General features: G+C 38.5%; 1 protein-coding gene across 2 annotated transcripts in view; it reads right to left on the reverse strand.

Moving 5' to 3' along the window:
* Positions 1-17,873, reverse strand: part of MED14 (mediator complex subunit 14) — a 96,537-nt gene that overhangs the window by 32,899 nt on the left and 45,765 nt on the right. For both annotated transcript variants that reach the window (XM_037822325.1, XM_037822324.1), the window contains exons 19-22: positions 16,828-16,919; positions 15,721-15,873; positions 15,135-15,404; positions 142-288 (exon numbers count right to left, since the gene is read on the reverse strand). In XM_037822325.1, the coding sequence (XP_037678253.1) occupies positions 142-288; positions 15,135-15,404; positions 15,721-15,873; positions 16,828-16,919 (662 nt within the window). The remainder of the gene's footprint in view (positions 1-141; positions 289-15,134; positions 15,405-15,720; positions 15,874-16,827; positions 16,920-17,873) is intronic.

Below are 17,873 nucleotides of genomic sequence, written 5' to 3' on the forward strand. Positions count from 1 at the left end.
TCACACGTTTCTTCATATGGATTTCCTGAGCATCCCAGGCCCACCAAGAACATCCCCACCTTTCAACAAAGAAGCCCAGGCTCCTGCAGGATCTGTTGTTACATACATGTGACACTGTTTGGAATTTCAGCCTGCCATTACCTGTTGCTGGGGTGGTGGCTGGGGCTGGAGTTGTGATATTAAAGAATCCATCATATCTCCCCCTATAGGAGAAGGGGGATTATCGTCTTCATTTACAGACCTTCTTCGAGCATCCTGATTGCTGTCAACAAACATATTCAGGAATGTCTATGGATATAAACAAGCAACATGCAGATTATTTTACCTATCTTTAATAAAAGATTTTTAATCATTAAGACTATTTTAACAGAGACAAGCATATTCTGCCCATCCCTGAAATGTAACTTTGACATATGGTCATCATTATTAGGACAACTTAGAAAAGACATTGATAATTTTAAAGGAAGGTGGAAACTGCAGAAAACAGTTAACAACAACAAAAACAACACCTAGTGGTGTAGGGTTACACCATCGACCAAAATGATGGTGTAAGATGCACCAAAATGCTGATCCCCACCGCAGAATCTTTGACTAAGAAACAAAAACACCCAGAGCCACCATTCTCAAAACTCTGGAAAACAGAAGTTGTAGCAACTGGATGAGTGCCAAATCTAGAAAACACAGCTTTAAAAGCAGTAGGAGCTTGTGGCACCCTTGCTGGCCTCTCCTATAGCCCCTGCCCAGCACAGTGTGGAGTCAACCTGCATTCCCACTGAAGGTCCCCGGCCCTGTTCCAGATGGAGCAGAATAAACCGTAAGCACATACTGGGGTGTCTATATGTTGCTGCCCATCAATCAGGTGGCAGCATGAAAGACTGAACTAGGAAACTCATCTCCACTCACCCTTCCAGAACTTTCCCTACAGGCAGTAGCAGCTTGCAAATAGCTAAAGCAGTGTAAGAAACAATTAAATCAAAGAAGCCTGGGGCCAAGGATTACCTGTTTTATGTCATACATTAGAGCACTAGGGAAGGGGAGAAAGTCTATTTCATAGGGAGTAGAAGGGGTGGGTATTCTAATTTCTGTAAATGGGGGAATTCCTAAGGTTACCAGCAACTCAGGGCAAGACACGGGCTCAGAAAAGACTGAGAGGACTCTGCACTTCGTATTTGGCTCAGGATGATGTTCTTCACAGGAGGGCTAACTCTGAAGGAGAGCATCCACCAATGTAAAGCCAATTTGCAAAGGCTGAGAAAGGTGTTTTCTGCTTTGTTTTCTTTGTTTCCATTAGCTCCTGACCCTCAAAGAAATCTCTGTCATATCACTAGCTGGATTTAAACTTAAGGAACAGGAAATGATGACCAACCAAAGGAAGAGGATAAAAATCCAGAAAACATCAATGATGATGACCAGATTTTGAACATACAGGACAAAGATTTTTAAGAAATGATCCTCAGTATGCTCAAGGAGATGAAGGAAAATGCAGACAAAGAATTAAAGGAAAACAATGAATGAACAATATGAGAATCTCAATAAAGAGAGAAATTTTTAAAAGGAACCAAATAGAACTACTGGAGTTGAAGACCACAATAACTGAAATGAAAAATTCCCTAGAGGGTTTTAACAGCAGATTGGAGCTGGCAGAAGAAAGAATCAGTGAACTCGAAGACAACTGAAATGATTCAGGCTGAGGAGCAGAAAGAAAACAGACTTTAAAAAAAGGGAAAAGAGCTTAAGAAACTTGTGGGACAACATTAAGCATATGTATATATGCATTATGGGAGTCCCAGGAGAAGAAAAAGAAAGGGGCAGAAAGAATATTCAAAGAAATAATGGCAGAAAATTTCCCAATTTAACAAAAGACATGAATATGCACATTAAAGAAGCGCACATTCAAGAAGCCCAATGAACCCCAAACAAGATAAACTCAGAGAACCATGCCAAAGCAAACAGCAAACTGTTAAATGGCAAAGACAAGGAGAAAGTTCTAAAAGCTGTAAGAGAAAAGCAACGTGTTATGTACAAGGGTGTCCCAATAAGATTAAGTGCCTTTTTCTCATCAGATACCTTGGAGACAGTGGGATGAAATATTTAAAGTGACGAACGACAACAACTGGCAACCAAGAATTTTTTATCTGGCAAGACTGTCTTCAAAAATGAGGGAGAGATTAAGACATTCCCATTTAAACAAAAGCTGAGTGAGTTCATCACCACTAGACTTGCCCTACAAACAATGCTTAAAAGGAGTTCTTCAGACTGAAAGGAAAGGACACTAGACAAAGGATCAAAGTGGCATAAAGAAATAAAGCCCTCTGGTAAAGGCAACCATATGGGTAATTATAAATGTCAGTTCTATTGTATTGTATTTTTTGGTATGTAATTCCACTTTTTATTTCTTATGAGTTCTAAAATGCAAAATAAATCTATGGTTTCAGGCATAAAATGTGTAAAGATATAATTTGTAACAAGTACAACAAAAAGGTAGGGGGACAGAGGAGTACAGGAACAGTGTATGTGTATGCTACTGAAGTTAAGTTGGTGTCAAATCAAACGTGATTGTTATAGATTTAAGATGTTATATTTTAGGTCCACAGTAACCAAAAAGAAAATACATGAGAAATACATACAGAAAGAAATGAGAAGGGACTCAAAAGGGTACCTTGCAAAAAATCAAATAAATATGAAAGTAGGCATTAACAGAAGAATAGACAGACAAAAAGGTATAAGACATACAAAGACCAAAGGGCAAAATGGCAGAAGGAAGTCCTGCATTATCAGTAGTCACTTTAAATGTAAATTGATTAAACTCTCCAGTCAAAAAGGCAGAGATTGGCAGAATGGATAACAAAACATGGCACAACTATATGCTATGTATGGGAGACTCACCTTAAATTCAAAGACACAGTAGGATGAAAGTGAAAGGGTAGAAAAAATATATACCATGTAAACAGTCACCAAAAGAAAGCTGGAGTGGCTATACTAATATCAGATAAAACAGACTTTAAGTCAAAAACTGTTATGAGGGACAAAAAAGGTCACTATATACTAACAAAGGGGTCAGTTCAACAAGAAGACATAACAATTATAAATATAAATATATGCACTGAATGGCAGAGCCCCAAAATATATGAAGCAAATACTGACAGATTTAAAGGGAGAAATAGACGGTTCTACATTAATAATAGACTTTAATACACCATATCAATGGATACACAGAACATCTAGAAAGATGATCAATCAGGAAATATAACACTTGAACAAGTATATAAACCAACTAGACCTAACAAACATATACAGAACACATCACCCAAAAGCAGCAGAATATGCATTCATCTCTAGTGCATATCTCAAGGCAAATGAAAATGAAAACACAGCATACCAGAATGTATGGGATGTGGCAAAGTCAGTGCTGAGAGGAAAATTTATAGCTCTAAATGCTAACAATAAAAAAAGAAGTAAGATTTCAAATCAGAAACTGAACCTAACAACTGGAGGATCTAGAAAAAGAAGAGCAAACTAAACCCAAAGCAAGGAGAAAGAAGGAAATAACAAAGACCAGAACAGAGATAGAGATAAATGAAATGGGGGTGAGGGGCGCATGGAGAGAATCAAACTGGTTCTATGAAAAGATCAAACTCTTCCAAAAAAATTGAAGAAGAGGGAACACTACCTAACTCATTCTATGAGGCCAACACCACCCTTATACCAAAGCCAGATAAAGATATCAAAAGGAAAGAAAATTATAGGCCAACATACCTCATGAATATAGATGCAAAAATCCTCAACAAAATACTAGCAAACCAAGTCCAACAGCACATTACAAGAATTTTTCAAATTAACTTTATCAAAATATAGAAAAAATTTAAAAAAAAATTTCCAGATAAAATAAAACAAAGGAACAGGAAAAACATTAAAAGAATTATACATCATAATCAAGTGGAATTTATCCCTGGTACGCAAGGGTGGTTCAACAGAAGAAAATCAATTAATGTAACAAACCACATTAAGAGAATGAAGGGAAAAAATACCACACCTGATATCTCAATTGACCCAGAGAAAGCATCTGACAAAATCCAGCACCCTGTCTTGATAAAAATACTTAGAAGACTAGGAATAGAAGGAAACTTCCTCAACAGGATAAAAGGCATCTATGTAAAACCTACAGCCAACATCATACAAAATGGTGAGATACTGAAAGCATTCCCTCCAAGATCAGGAACAAGACAAGCATGCCCACTGTCACCACAGTTATTCAATACTGTACTGGAAGTTCTAGACAGAACAATTAGGCAAGACAAAGAAATAAAAGGCATCCAAACTGGACAGGAAGAAGTAAAACTTTCCTTATTTGCAAATGACATGATCCTATATATAGAAAATCTTGAGAATCCACCAAAAAATACCTAAACTAATAAAAGAATTCAGCAAAGTGGCAAGATACAAGATCTATAAGCAAAAATCAATAGTGTTTCTATATACTATTGAGAACAATCTGAAGAGGAAATCAAGAAAAATTTCCATTTACCATATTAAACTTAAAAAAATAGGGATGAGGGGGGCAAGATGGCAGACTGGTGAGCTGTATGTTTTAGTTACTCCTCCAGGAAAGTAGGTAAAAAGCCAGGAACTGCGTGGACTGGACACCACAGAGCAATCTGTCTTTGGGCATACTTCATACAACACTCATGAAAACGTGGAACTGCTGAGATCAGCGAAATCTGTAAGTTTTTGCGGCCAGGGGACCCGCGCCCCTCCCTGCCAGGCTCAGTCCCGTGGGAGGAGGGGCTGTCAGCTCCTGGAAGGAGAAGGGAGAATTGCAGTGGCTGCTCTTATCGGAAACTCATTCTACTGATTCAAACTCCAACCATAGATAGACTGAGACCAGACACCAGAGACTCTGAGAGCAGCCAGCCCAGCAGAGAGGAGACAGGCATAGAAAAAAAACAACACGAAAAACTCCAAAATAAAAGCAGAGGATTTTTGGAGTTCTGGTGAACACAGAAAGGGGAAGGGCGGAGATCAGGCCTTGAGGCGCATATGCAAATCCCGAAGCAAGGCTGATCTCTCTGCCCTGTGCACCTTTCCTTAATGGCCCTGGTTGCTTTGTCTATTAGCATTTCAATAACCCATTAGATCTCTGAGGAGGGCCGTTTTTTTTATTTTTTATTTTTTTATTTTTTAAATCCTTTTTGCTTTTTCTAAAACAATTACTCTAAGAAGCTCAATACAGAAAGCTTCAAAGAATTGAAATTTGGGCACGTCAAGTCAAGAGCAGAACTAAGAGAGCTCTGAGACAAAAGGCAATAATCCAGTGGCTGAGAAAATTCACTAAACAACACAACTTCCCAAGAAAAGGGGGGTGTCCGCTCACAGCCACCATCCTGGTGGACAGGAAACACTCCTGCCCATCGCCAGCCCCATAGCCCAGAGCTGCCCCAGACAACCCAGTGTGATGGAAGTGCTTCAAATAACAGGCACACACCACAAAACTGGGCGTGGACATTAGCCTTCCCTGCAACCTCAGCTGAATGTCCCAGAGCTGGGAAGGGGGAGCAGTGTGAATTAACAGAGCCCCATTCAGCCATCATTTGAGCAGACTGGGAGCCTCCCAACACAGCCCAGCAGCCCAGAACTGCCCTGGGGGGACGGCACTCACCTGTGACATAGCACAGTCATCCCTCAACAGAGGACCCGGGGTGCACAGCCTGGAAGAGGGGCCCACTTGCAAGTCTCAGGAGCCATACGCCAATACCAAAGACTTGTGGGTCAGTGGCAGAGACAAACTGTGGCAGGACTGAACTGAAGGATTAGACTATTGCAGTAGCTTTAAAACTCTAGGATCATCAGGGAGATTTGATTGTTAGGGCCACCCCCCCTCCCTGACTGCCCAGAAACACGCCCCACATACAGGGCAGGCAACACCAACTACACACGCAAGCTTGGTACACCAATTGGGCCCCACAAGACTCACTCCCCCACTCACCAAAAAGGCTAAGCAGGGGAGATCTGGCTTGTGGAGAACAGGTGGCTCGTGGACGCCACCTGCTGGTTAGTTAGAGAAAGTGTACTCCACGAAGCTGTAGATCTGATAAATTAGAGATAAGGACTTCAACTGGTCTACAAACCCTAAAAGAACCCTATCAAGTTCAGCAAATGCCACGAGGCCAAAAACAACAGAAAATTATAAAGCATATGAAAAAACCAGACGATATGGATAACCCAAGCCCAAGCACCCAAATCAAAAGACCAGAAGAGACACACCTAGAGCAGCTACTCAAAGAACTAAAGATGAACAATGAGACCATAGTACGGGATATGAAGGAAATCAAGAAGACCCTAGAAGAGCATAAAGAAGACATTGCAAGACTAAATAAAAAAATGGATGATCTTATGGAAATTAAAGAAACTGTTCACCAAATTAAAAATATTCTGGACACTCATAGTACAAGACTAGAGGAAGTTGAACAACGAATCAGTGACCTGGAAGATGACAGAATGGAAAATGAAAGCATAAAAGAAAGAATGGGGAAAAAAATTGAAAAACTCGAAATGGACCTCAGGGATATGATAGATGATATGAAACGTCCGAATATAAGACTCATTGGTGTCCCAGAAGGGGAAGAAAAGGGTAAAGGTCTAGGAAGAGTATTCAAAGAAATTGTTGGGGAAAACTTCCCAAATCTTCTAAACAACATAAATACACAAATCATAAATGCTCAGCGAACTCCAAATAGAATAAATCCAAAAAAACCCACTCCGAGACATATACTGATCACACTGTCAAACACAGAAGAGAAGGAGCAAGTTCTGAAAGCAGCAAGAGAAAAGCAATTCACCACATACAAAGGAAACAGCATAAGACTAAGTAGTGACTACTCAGCAGCCACCATGGAGGCGAGAAGGCAGTGGCACGATATATTTAAAATTCTGAGTGAGAGGAATTTCCAGCCAAGAATACTTTATCCAGCAAAGCTCTCCTTCAAATTTGAGGGAGAGCTTAAATTTTTCACAGACAAACAAATGCTGAGAGAATTTGCTAACAAGAGGCCTGCCCTACTGGAGATACTAAAGGGAGCCCTACAGACAGAGAAACAAAGACAGGACAGAGAGACTTGGAGAAAGGTTCAGTACTAAAGAGATTCGGTATGGGTACAATAAAGGATATTAATAGAGAGAGGGAAAAATATGGCAAACATAATCCAAAGGATAAGATGGCCGATTCAAGAAATGCCTTCACGGTTTTAACGTTGAATGTAAATGGATTAAACTCCCCAATTAAAAGATATAGATTCGCAGAATGGATCAAAAAAAATGAACCATCAATATGTTGCATACAAGAGACTCATCTTAGACACAGGGACACAAAGAAACTGAAAGTGAAAGGATGGAAAAAAATATTTCATGCAAGCTACAGCCAAAAGAAAGCAGGTGTAGCAATATTAATCTCAGATAAAATAGACTTCAAATGCAGGGATGTTTTGAGAGACAAAGAAGGCCACTACATACTAATAAAAGGGGCAATTCAGCTAGAAGAAATAACAATCGTAAATGTCTATGCACCCAATCAAGGTGCCACAAAATACATGAGAGAAACATTGGCAAAACTAAAGGAAGCAATTGATGTTTCCACAATAATTGTGGGAGACTTCAACACATCACTCTCTCCTATAGATAGATCAACCAGACAGAAGACCAATAAGGAAATTGAAAACCTAAACAATCTGATAAATGAATTAGATTTAACAGACATATACAGGACATTACATCCCAAATCACCAGGATACACATACTTTTCTAGTGCTCACGGAACTTTCTCCAGAATAGATCATATGCTGGGACATAAAACAAGCCTCAATAAATTTAAAAAGATTGAAATTATTCAAAGCACATTCTCTGACCACAATGGAATACAATTAGAAGTCAATAAACATCAGAGACTTAGAAAATTCACAAATACCTGGAGGTTAAACAACACACTCCTAAACAATCAGTGGGTTAAAGAAGAAATAGCAAGAGAAATTGCTAAATATATAGAGACGAATGAAAATGAGAACACAACATACCAAAACCTATGGGATGCAGCAAAAGCAGTACTAAGGGGGAAATTTATAGCACTAAACGCATATATTAAAAAGGAAGAAAGAGCCAAAATCAAAGAACTAATGGATCAACTGAAGAAGCTAGAAAATGAACAGCAAACCAATCCTAAACCAAGTACAAGAAAAGAAATAACAAGGATTAAAGCAGAAATAAATGACATAGAGAACAAAAAAACAATAGAAAGGATAAATATCACCAAAAGTTGGTTCTTTGAGAAGATCAACAAGATTGACAAGCCCCTAGCTAGACTGACAAAATCAAAAAGAGAGAAGACCCATATAAACAAAATAATGAATGAAAAAGGTGACATAACTGCAGATCCTGAAGAAATTAAAAAAATTATAAGAGGATATTATGAACAACTGTATGGCAACAAACTGGATAATGTAGAAGAAATGGACAATTTCCTGGAAACATATGAACAACCTAGACTGACCAGAGAAGAAATAGAAGACCTCAACCAACCCATCACAAGCAAAGAGATCCAATCAGTCATCAAAAATCTTCCCACAAATAAATGCCCAGGGCCAGATGGCTTCACAGGGGAATTCTACCAAACTTTCCAGAAAGAACTGACACCAATCTTACTCAAACTCTTTCAAAACATTGAAAAAAATGGAACACTACCTAACTCATTTTATGAAGCTAACATCAATCTAATACCAAAACCAGGCAAAGATGCTACAAAAAAGGAAAACCGGCCAATCTCCCTAATGAATATAGATGCAAAAATCCTCAACAAAATACTTGCAAATCGAATCCAAAGACACATTAAAAAAATCATACACCATGACCAAGTGGGGTTCATTCCAGGCATGCAAGGATGGTTCAACATAAGAAAAACAATCAATGTATTACAACACATTAAAAACTCAAAAGGGAAAAATCAATTGATCATCTCAATAGATGCTGAAAAAGCATTTGACAAAATCCAACATCCCTTTTTGATAAAAACACTTCAAAAGGTAGGAATTGAAGGAAACTTCCTCAACATGATAAAGAGCATATATGAAAAACCCACAGCCAGCATAGTACTCAATGGTGAGAGACTGAAAGCCTTCCCTCTAAGATCAGGAACAAGACAAGGATGCCCGCTGTCACCACTGTTATTCAACATTGTGCTGGAAGTGCTAGCCAGGGCAATCCGGCAAGACAAAGAAATAAAAGGCATCCAAATTGGAAAAGAAGAAGTAAAACTGTCATTGTTTGCAGATGATATGATCTTATATCTAGAAAACCCTGAGAAATCAACGATACACCTACTAGAGCTAATAAACAAATTTAGCAAAGTAGCGGGATACAAGATTAATGCACATAAGTCAGTAATGTTTCTATATGCTAGAAATGAACAAACTGAAGAGACACTCAAGAAAAAGATACCATTTTCAATAGCAACTAAAAAAATCAAGTACCTAGGAATAAACTTAACCAAAGATGTAAAAGACCTATACAAAGAAAACTACATAACTCTACTAAAAGAAATAGAAGGGGACCTTAAAAGATGGAAAAATATTCCATGTTCATGGATAGGAAGGCTAAATGTCATTAAGATGTCAATTCTACCCAAACTCATCTACAGATTCAATGCAATCCCAATCAAAATTCCAACAACCTACTTTGCAGACTTGGAAAAGCTAGTTATCAAATTTATTTGGAAAGGGAAGATGCCTCGAATTGCTAAAGACACTCTAAAAAAGAAAAACGAAGTGGGAGGACTTACACTCCCTGACTTTGAAGCTTATTATAAAGCCACAGTTGCCAAAACAGCATGGTACTGGCACAAAGATAGACATATAGATCAATGGAATCGAATTGAGAATTCAGAGATAGACCCTCAGATCTATGGCCGACTGATCTTTGATAAGGCCCCCAAAGTCACCGAACTGAGCCATAATGGTCTTTTCAACAAATGGGGCTGGGAGAGTTGGATATCCATATCCAAAAGAATGAAAGAGGACCCCTACCTCACCCCCTACACAAAAATTAACTCAAAATGGACCAAAGATCTCAATATAAAAGAAAGTACCATAAAACTCCTAGAAGATAATGTAGGAAAACATCTTCAAGACCTTGTATTAGGAGGCCACTTCCTAGACTTTACACCCAAAGCACAAGCAACAAAAGAGAAAATAGATAAATGGGAACTCCTCAAGCTTAGAAGTTTCTGCACCTCAAAGGAATTTCTCAAAAAGGTAAAGAGGCAGCCAACTCAATGGGAAAAAATTTTTGGAAACCATGTATCTGACAAAAGACTGATATCTTGCATATACAAAGAAATCCTACAACTCAATGACAATAGTACAGACAGCCCAATTATAAAATGGGCAAAAGATATGAAAAGACAGTTCTCTGAAGAGGAAATACAAATGGCCAAGAAACACATGAAAAAATGTTCAGCTTCACTAGCTATTAGAGAGATGCAAATTAAGACCACAATGAGATACCATCTAACACCGGTTAGAATGGCTGCCATTAAACAAACAGGAAACTACAAATGCTGGAGGGGATGTGGAGAAACTGGAACTCTTATTCATTGTTGGTGGGACTGTATAATGGTTCAGCCACTCTGGAAGTCAGTCTGGCAGTTCCTTAGAAAACTAGATATAGAGCTACCATTCGATCCAGCGATTGCACTTCTCGGTATATACCCGGAAGATCGGAAAGCAGTGACACGAACAGATATCTGCACGCCAATGTTCATAGCAGCATTATTCACAATTGCCAAGAGATGGAAACAACCCAAATGTCCTTCAACAGATGAGTGGATAAATAAAATGTGGTATATACACACGATGGAATACTACGCGGCAGTAAGAAGGAACGATCTGGTGAAACATATGACAACATGGATGAACCTTGAAGACATAATGCTGAGCGAAATAAGCCAGGCACAAAAAGAGAAATATTATATGCTACCACTAATGTGAACTTTGAAAAATGTAAAACAAATGGTTTATAATGTAGAATGTAGGGGAACTAGCAGTAGAGAGCAATTAAGGAAGGGGGAACAATAATCCAAGAAGAACAGATAAGCTATTTAACGTTCTGGGGATGCCCAGAAATGACTATGGTCTGTTAATTTCTGATGGATGTAGTAGGAACAAGTTCACTGAAATGTTGCTATATTATGTAACTTTCTTGGGGTAAAGTAGGAACATGTTGGAAGTTAAGCAGTTATCTTAGGTTAGTTGTCTTTTTCTTACTCCCTTGCTATGGTCTCTTTGAAATGTTCTTTTATTGTATGTTTGTTTTCTTTTTAACTTTTTTTTTCATACAGTTGATTTGAAAAAAGAAGGGAAAGTTAAAAAAAAGAAAAAAGACAAACAAGGAAAAAAAAAAAAAAAAGATGTAGTGCCCCCTTGAGGAGCCTGTGGAGAATGCAGGGGTATTCGCCTACCCCACCTCCATGGTTGCTAACATGACCACAGACATAGGGGACTGGTGGTTTAATGGGTTGAGCCCTCTACCATAAGTTTTACCCTTGGGAAGACGGTTGCTGCAAAGGAGAGGCTAGGCCTCCCTGTATTTGTGCCTAAGAGTCTCCTCCTGAATGCCTCTTTGTTGCTCAGATGTGGCCCTCTCTCTCTGGCTAAGCCAACTTGAAAGGTGAAATCACTGCCCTCCCCCCTACGTGGGATCAGACACCCAGGGAAGTGAATCTCCCTGGCAACGTGGAATATGACTCCCGGGGAGGAATGTAGACCCGGCATCGTGGGATGGAGAACATCTTCTTGACCAAAAGGGGGATGTGAAAGGAAATGAAATAAGCTTCAGTGGCACAGAGATTCCAAAACGAGCCGAGAGATCACTCTGGTGGGCACTCTTACGCACACTTTAGACAACCTTTTTTAGGTTCTAAAGAATTGGGGTAGCTGGTGGTGGATACCTGAAACTATTAAACTACAACCCAGAACCCATGAATCTCGAAGACAGTTGTATAAAAATGTAGCTTATGAGGGGTGACAGTGGGATTGGGAATGCCATAAGGACCAAACTCCACTTTGTCTAGTTTATGGATGGATGTGTAGAAAAGTAGGGGAAGCAAACAAACAGACAAAGGTACCTAGTGTTCTTTTTTACTTCAATTGCTCTTTTTCACTCTAATTATTATTCTTGTTATTTTTGTGCATGTGCTAATGAAGGTGTCAGGGATTGATTTAGGTGATGAATGTACAACTATGTAATGGTACTGTAAACAATCGAAAGTACAATTTGTTTTGTATGACTGCGTGGTATGTGAATAAATCTCAATAAAATGATGATTAAAAAAAAAAAAAAAAGTTACAAAGATAATAAAAGTTTCAAAAATAAAAAAAAAAAAAAAAAAAATAGGGATGATAGCTAGATACAATGATATAGGATACCAGGGGCTTTAAATTGTACAAGTTTCTCTTTGGGTTGATGGAAAAGTTTTGGTAATGGAAGGTGATGATGGTAGCAGAACATTGTGAACAAAATTAACAGCACTGAGTTATAGATTTGATTGTAGTTAAAAGGGGAAATTTTAGGTTGTATATATGTTACTAGAATAAATTTTTTTTAAAAACCAGGTTTAAAAAAAAAATACCAACAACAAACCATAGGACTGTACAACATAAACAGTGGACCTTAATATAAACCAGGGACTAAAGTTAATAGTACAATTATAAAAATGTCCTTTCATCAATTGTAGCAAATGTGCCACATAAATCCAAGGTGTTACTAATGGGGTGGTATACGGGAAATCTGTATTTTATGCAAGCATAAACCTATAACTTCTCTAATTAAAAACAAAAAACAAACAAAAACCAATACAAAAAAATTTCTCAGAGCAAAAGTATGTGCTTTCAGATCGAAAGAGCCCACACAATCACTTAAATGCCCATCTGAAGTTTCAGAACAAGGGGGATGTGCCGGTTTGAATGTACTGTGTCCCCCAGAAAAAGCCATATTCTTTGATGCAATCTTGTGGGGCAGACATATTAGTGGGGATTAAGCTGGAACATTTGGATTAGGTTGTTTGCATGGAAATGTGCCCCACCCAACTGTAGGTGATAACTCTGATGAGATATTCCCATGGAGGCGTGATCCCACCCATTCAAGGTGGGCCTTGATCAGTGGAGCCATATAAATGAGCTGACAAACAGAAGGAACTCAGTGCAGCTGTGAGTGACATTTTGAAGAGGAGCTACAGCCAAGAGGGACACTTTGAAGAAAGCACAGGAGGTGCAGATGAGAGACAGTTTGAAGATGGCTGTTGAAAGCAGACTCTTGCTCCGGAGAAGCTAAGAGAGGACAAATACCCCAAGTGCAACTAAGAGTGACATTTTTGAGGAACTGCTGCCTAGAGAGGAACGTCCTGGGAGAAAGCCATTTTGAAACCAGAACTTTGGAGCAGACGCCAGCCACGTGCTTTCCCAGCTAACAGAGGTTTTGTGGACGCCACTGGCCATCTTCCAGTGAAGGTACCCGATTGCTGATGTGTTACCTTGGACACTTCATGGCCTTAAGACTATAACTGTGTAACCAAATAAACCCCCTTTTATAAAAGCCAATCCATCTCTGGTGTTTTGCATTCCGGCAGCATTAGCAAACTAGAACAGGGGACAAAAAGAAGATTCCATAAGCCTCCTTAGAGAAACAATAGTTTTCTTACAAAGGTTCAACAATTGGAATAGCATGAAATGTCTCAATTAGTCTAAATGGAAGCTAGAAGACAACAGAGCAATGCCTTAAAAATTCTGACAGAAAATGATTGCCAACCCACAACTGTATACTCAGTCACTCTCTCAATTAGATGAGGGTAATCTAAAGACATTTCAGACCTACAAGATCACAAATTAACCTCTCATGTACCTTCTCTCAGGAAGCTGTTCTAGGAGGTACTCCACCAAAACAAGGGGGTCAACTAAGAAAAGGCATGAGGTCCAAGCCATAGGGCATGCAACACAAGAGAGAAGTGAAGGAATCTCCCCACTTCATCATCCTTCTGCAGATTCCTAAGTCAAAACAGGCCTGGAGCACAATCAGTTGAGATTGGAGCAGGTTGGAGAACTTGATTTCTTCAAGACGAAATCAATAAAGTATCTGATATGTTTGAATGTGCTGAGAAGAAAGTTATATAACCAGGAGAGAGTTTAAGGTAGAATTAGTGATAAGTACAGAGAAAGCTAAAAAGTCAATTATTAATTCCCAGAAAAACAAAATGTTGAGAAGATAGGAAAAGTTATCATAGTACACTGGGTGACTCAGTGGACTAGTGTTTACGTATTCATAACAATGCAAATAATGGAAAATTATCTAATCAAAACTACTACTAGTCATATTACAAGAAGAGGAGGAAAGGAAGAGTATGCTTATGTACTGGGAGCAGCCTGAGGGGGAAGGGGTATGTCAAAAAGAAAGAAATCTTCAACTTTCATTGTGACAATCAGACTGCACCTTCACCTAAAAAGTCAACAAACAGGAATATAAGCATGCTCTTTGGAGATATGGATATAAATACCAAGAGAATCAGCTATAGGAGTTGAAAACAGGTGCCTATGGGGAGCAAGAAAATGGCAACAGTGGGCTGCAGGGGACTATTTTTCAAAACCAGTCTTTTAGAACTCTTCATTTTAAATTATAAGTACACACATCTTAGCTATTACACCAGAATCTCCAGGGGCTCTGGCTCAGGAACCTACATTTAAAAAAAGCATCATGGTTGAACTGAAGAGCAAACCTTTTCAATAATCAATGATAAAGATGACTTTTAAAGTTTCAAACAGCAAATATGACTCTCCTCAATATCTTCTGCCTTACTCATCACAGGGTAAGGAAATAAAGGAAAGGACATATTTATCATCTCACACATATAAGCACATGTCACTTTATCTCAACTTCTAACTCTTTTAGAATGAAGGTGCAGGGATGATGAATTAACATTGTTACTTATTAAATTTAAACAGGATTTTGTTGCTTTTTCCCATTATGTCCCCCTCAAAGGAATTGTTTTAGAGATCATTTTTATATTTACTCATGCTATAATATGCTATAACACAGAAGTCTCTTACCTTTAGTCCTGGTGCAGGATAAAAACCTTCAACTAATTTGCTATTATCAAAAAGACTATAGGCACCATCCCGTATTGCCACAACGCCTCGACTCCGGCAGTATATATCGATGCAATACATGTTCCTGAAGGCCAGTCTGATGTGGGTTGAAGACTGTGGCAAAATGGAGAAGCACTGGTAGGCAGTGTTGGTTCTCTGGGTCAAGCCCAACATTGGCACAGTGGGGAGCTTGTTGATGGCATTTAATGGAGCCTGAGTATCAAACAGTACCTATAAGGAACAAAGAGTGAGAGCAGCTGGTTTCTGGACAAACTCTAAAACCTCAGAATTTTAATGTATAATTGCCACAAATGGGGCAGTGTCCTTCTGGCACATTTCATAAAACTTCCCCTTGAAGAGAATGCAAATTAGATCACTGTGTCTGCTTGAAATCAAAGAAAATTCTCAAAGAATTCAAGATATAAAAATCAAAAGCACCCACCCTATGCTATTAAAAACAAGGAAGTCCACATTATTTTCTTGAGTGCTGCATGAGATTCTGATACTGGCTGAGTCTTATGTTTAAAAAGGAAATAAACTTAATTACCTGTAATAACTGAACCACATTTGGTGTTTTGTTGAACATTTCTTGCAGTTGATGGAGGATGGTGTTGTGACAGTTACTGCAACCTGAGTTTGGGCCAACAGTTCCCAAAGAAATGTGAAATTTTTGATGTATGGAATTCCACTGGATACTTATCTAATTCAAGGAGAACACATGTTTCAGAAACTGAGAAAGTAAATGACTTCAGTAGAAGAAAACAATGTTCAAAAAGCAAGGCAACATGCCAAAGATCTAAATGAGTCTTTTTTGAAAAGTAATAAAACAAGACTGGACTCTAAATTCCAGCTGTGCTGCTGATACGGACCAGTACATTCCTCGAGCATGTGTGCATTAGATAGCCCACTTCTAATGAATAAAACAGAAAGAGAAGGCACTAAAGAAAAAATGTTAAACTTTATTTGAAAATTATCATTGGTGTTTCTTATTTTTCATTTTCCTCTTGAAGAAAATTCAAGAACAGCCCAACACATACACCTTCAGTTAACAGATTTTAAAATAATCAAGTAAATTTCTGAAAGTATTTGATGTGGAAGATTCCAGAGAAAAGCCGGCTGGCTGCATTTTCATACTAAATTTCTAGGACTTTACATATGGGGTGGGGACAAGATAAGAAGCTGTAGATTACGGGGAATGCCTTTGTAATTAAGACAGGATCAAAGTATGTTAATAATCATGTGCCCTAAAGCAAAGACATACCATATTTTTCATAACCACACATGCATAATCTTTCTTACAATGATCATGTTGCCAAGCAGATATGAAATCAGTCAAGAAAAAAAATACAAATGCCCAAGGTACATTACTTTGTCCAAAACTCTTTCAGATCTTACACCCCATCAATGAGGGTACTGGTTTTGTTCTCAAACTTAAAGGATTAAGGGAAAATATTACAGTATACTATAGTACATTTAGATCACAAAACATTTAAAAATTTCCATTTTATCCCTGATTTTTACTTGAGCCCTTAATCGTTTTAAGGCAGTTTTCATATTTTTTGAATTCTTGATCTTCAAAAAAATTTATGAGAGAGGAACTTCAAGGTTTTAATTTATAAATTTCATTTCAAGCTGCACAAGATTAATCACTCACTGAGCTTCCCTTGGTGGTTCCATAACACAAGATAAGTTTTCGGTAATTATAAACACGAACTTCTGAGAAAATATTTAGATGAGCAGGTATGTCTACATAGAAAAAAAAAGCAGATGAAGATTATACATGCACAGAGATTGGGCAATCAATGATTAAGGAGTACAGAATGTTCAATAAGGCTTATTGTAAAGGTTCCTAGATTGTAAGCTCTCGCAGCAGTCACATCTATTCCCTGAGTTATAACCATGTTATTTCCAAATTCTGAGATGCTGTGCTCTTTGTGTATAACATGGTAGTTTCCTGGAAATTTGGGTATCTGTGTGACACCTGAGATCCAGTTAAGAGTTCAGCAGTTCTGTAAGTCAATATTACTTCATACAGCAACTCTTAAGGTGAAAAAGAGATCAGACTACAATTAGAGATATCAATGAAACAGACTTGGTTAGGACTAAGGTAAGTTAGAACACAGGGTAAAGGATGATATTGACTGTATTTTAAAACTCCAACTTCTGTGTGAAACCAAAGGAAAAGAGATTTATTTGGCTATCTATTTAAACCTGTCTGGTAAGTTTATTTAAACACTGTAATTACATGGAACCTAGAATAGAGTATGAGTTCTTGTTATTCTGTACAGGCTAATGTAATACCCCAATACATCCCAGAATACTTTGGGCTGAAAACAAAAAAGTATTTACAAAGTCCCATTGAGGGACCATGGAAAAAAGTGAACTATTAAACTTTCCCACCTGGGGAATTTCTGCTATTCTCTTAAGCAACGGGTCTCCCAATTTGGTAGGCCAAGCCCTCAACCTGGAGGTTTGCCCTTATGAAACTTCTCTCTCCAATGGCGAAACTAAGCCTACTTATAAGTATGCCTAAGAGATATCCCCAGAAAACCTCTTTTGTGGCTCAGCTGTGGCCTGTATCTCTAAGCTAACTCTGCAAATTAATGCACTACCCTCCCCGCTACGTTGGACATGACTCTCAGAGGTGTAAGTCTCCCTGACAACGGGGGACAGGACTCCCAGGGATGAGCCTGGCCCTGA

Source organism: Choloepus didactylus, chromosome X (assembly GCF_015220235.1).
Source record: "Choloepus didactylus isolate mChoDid1 chromosome X, mChoDid1.pri, whole genome shotgun sequence".
In the NCBI taxonomy this organism is placed as follows: domain Eukaryota; kingdom Metazoa; phylum Chordata; class Mammalia; order Pilosa; family Megalonychidae; genus Choloepus; species Choloepus didactylus.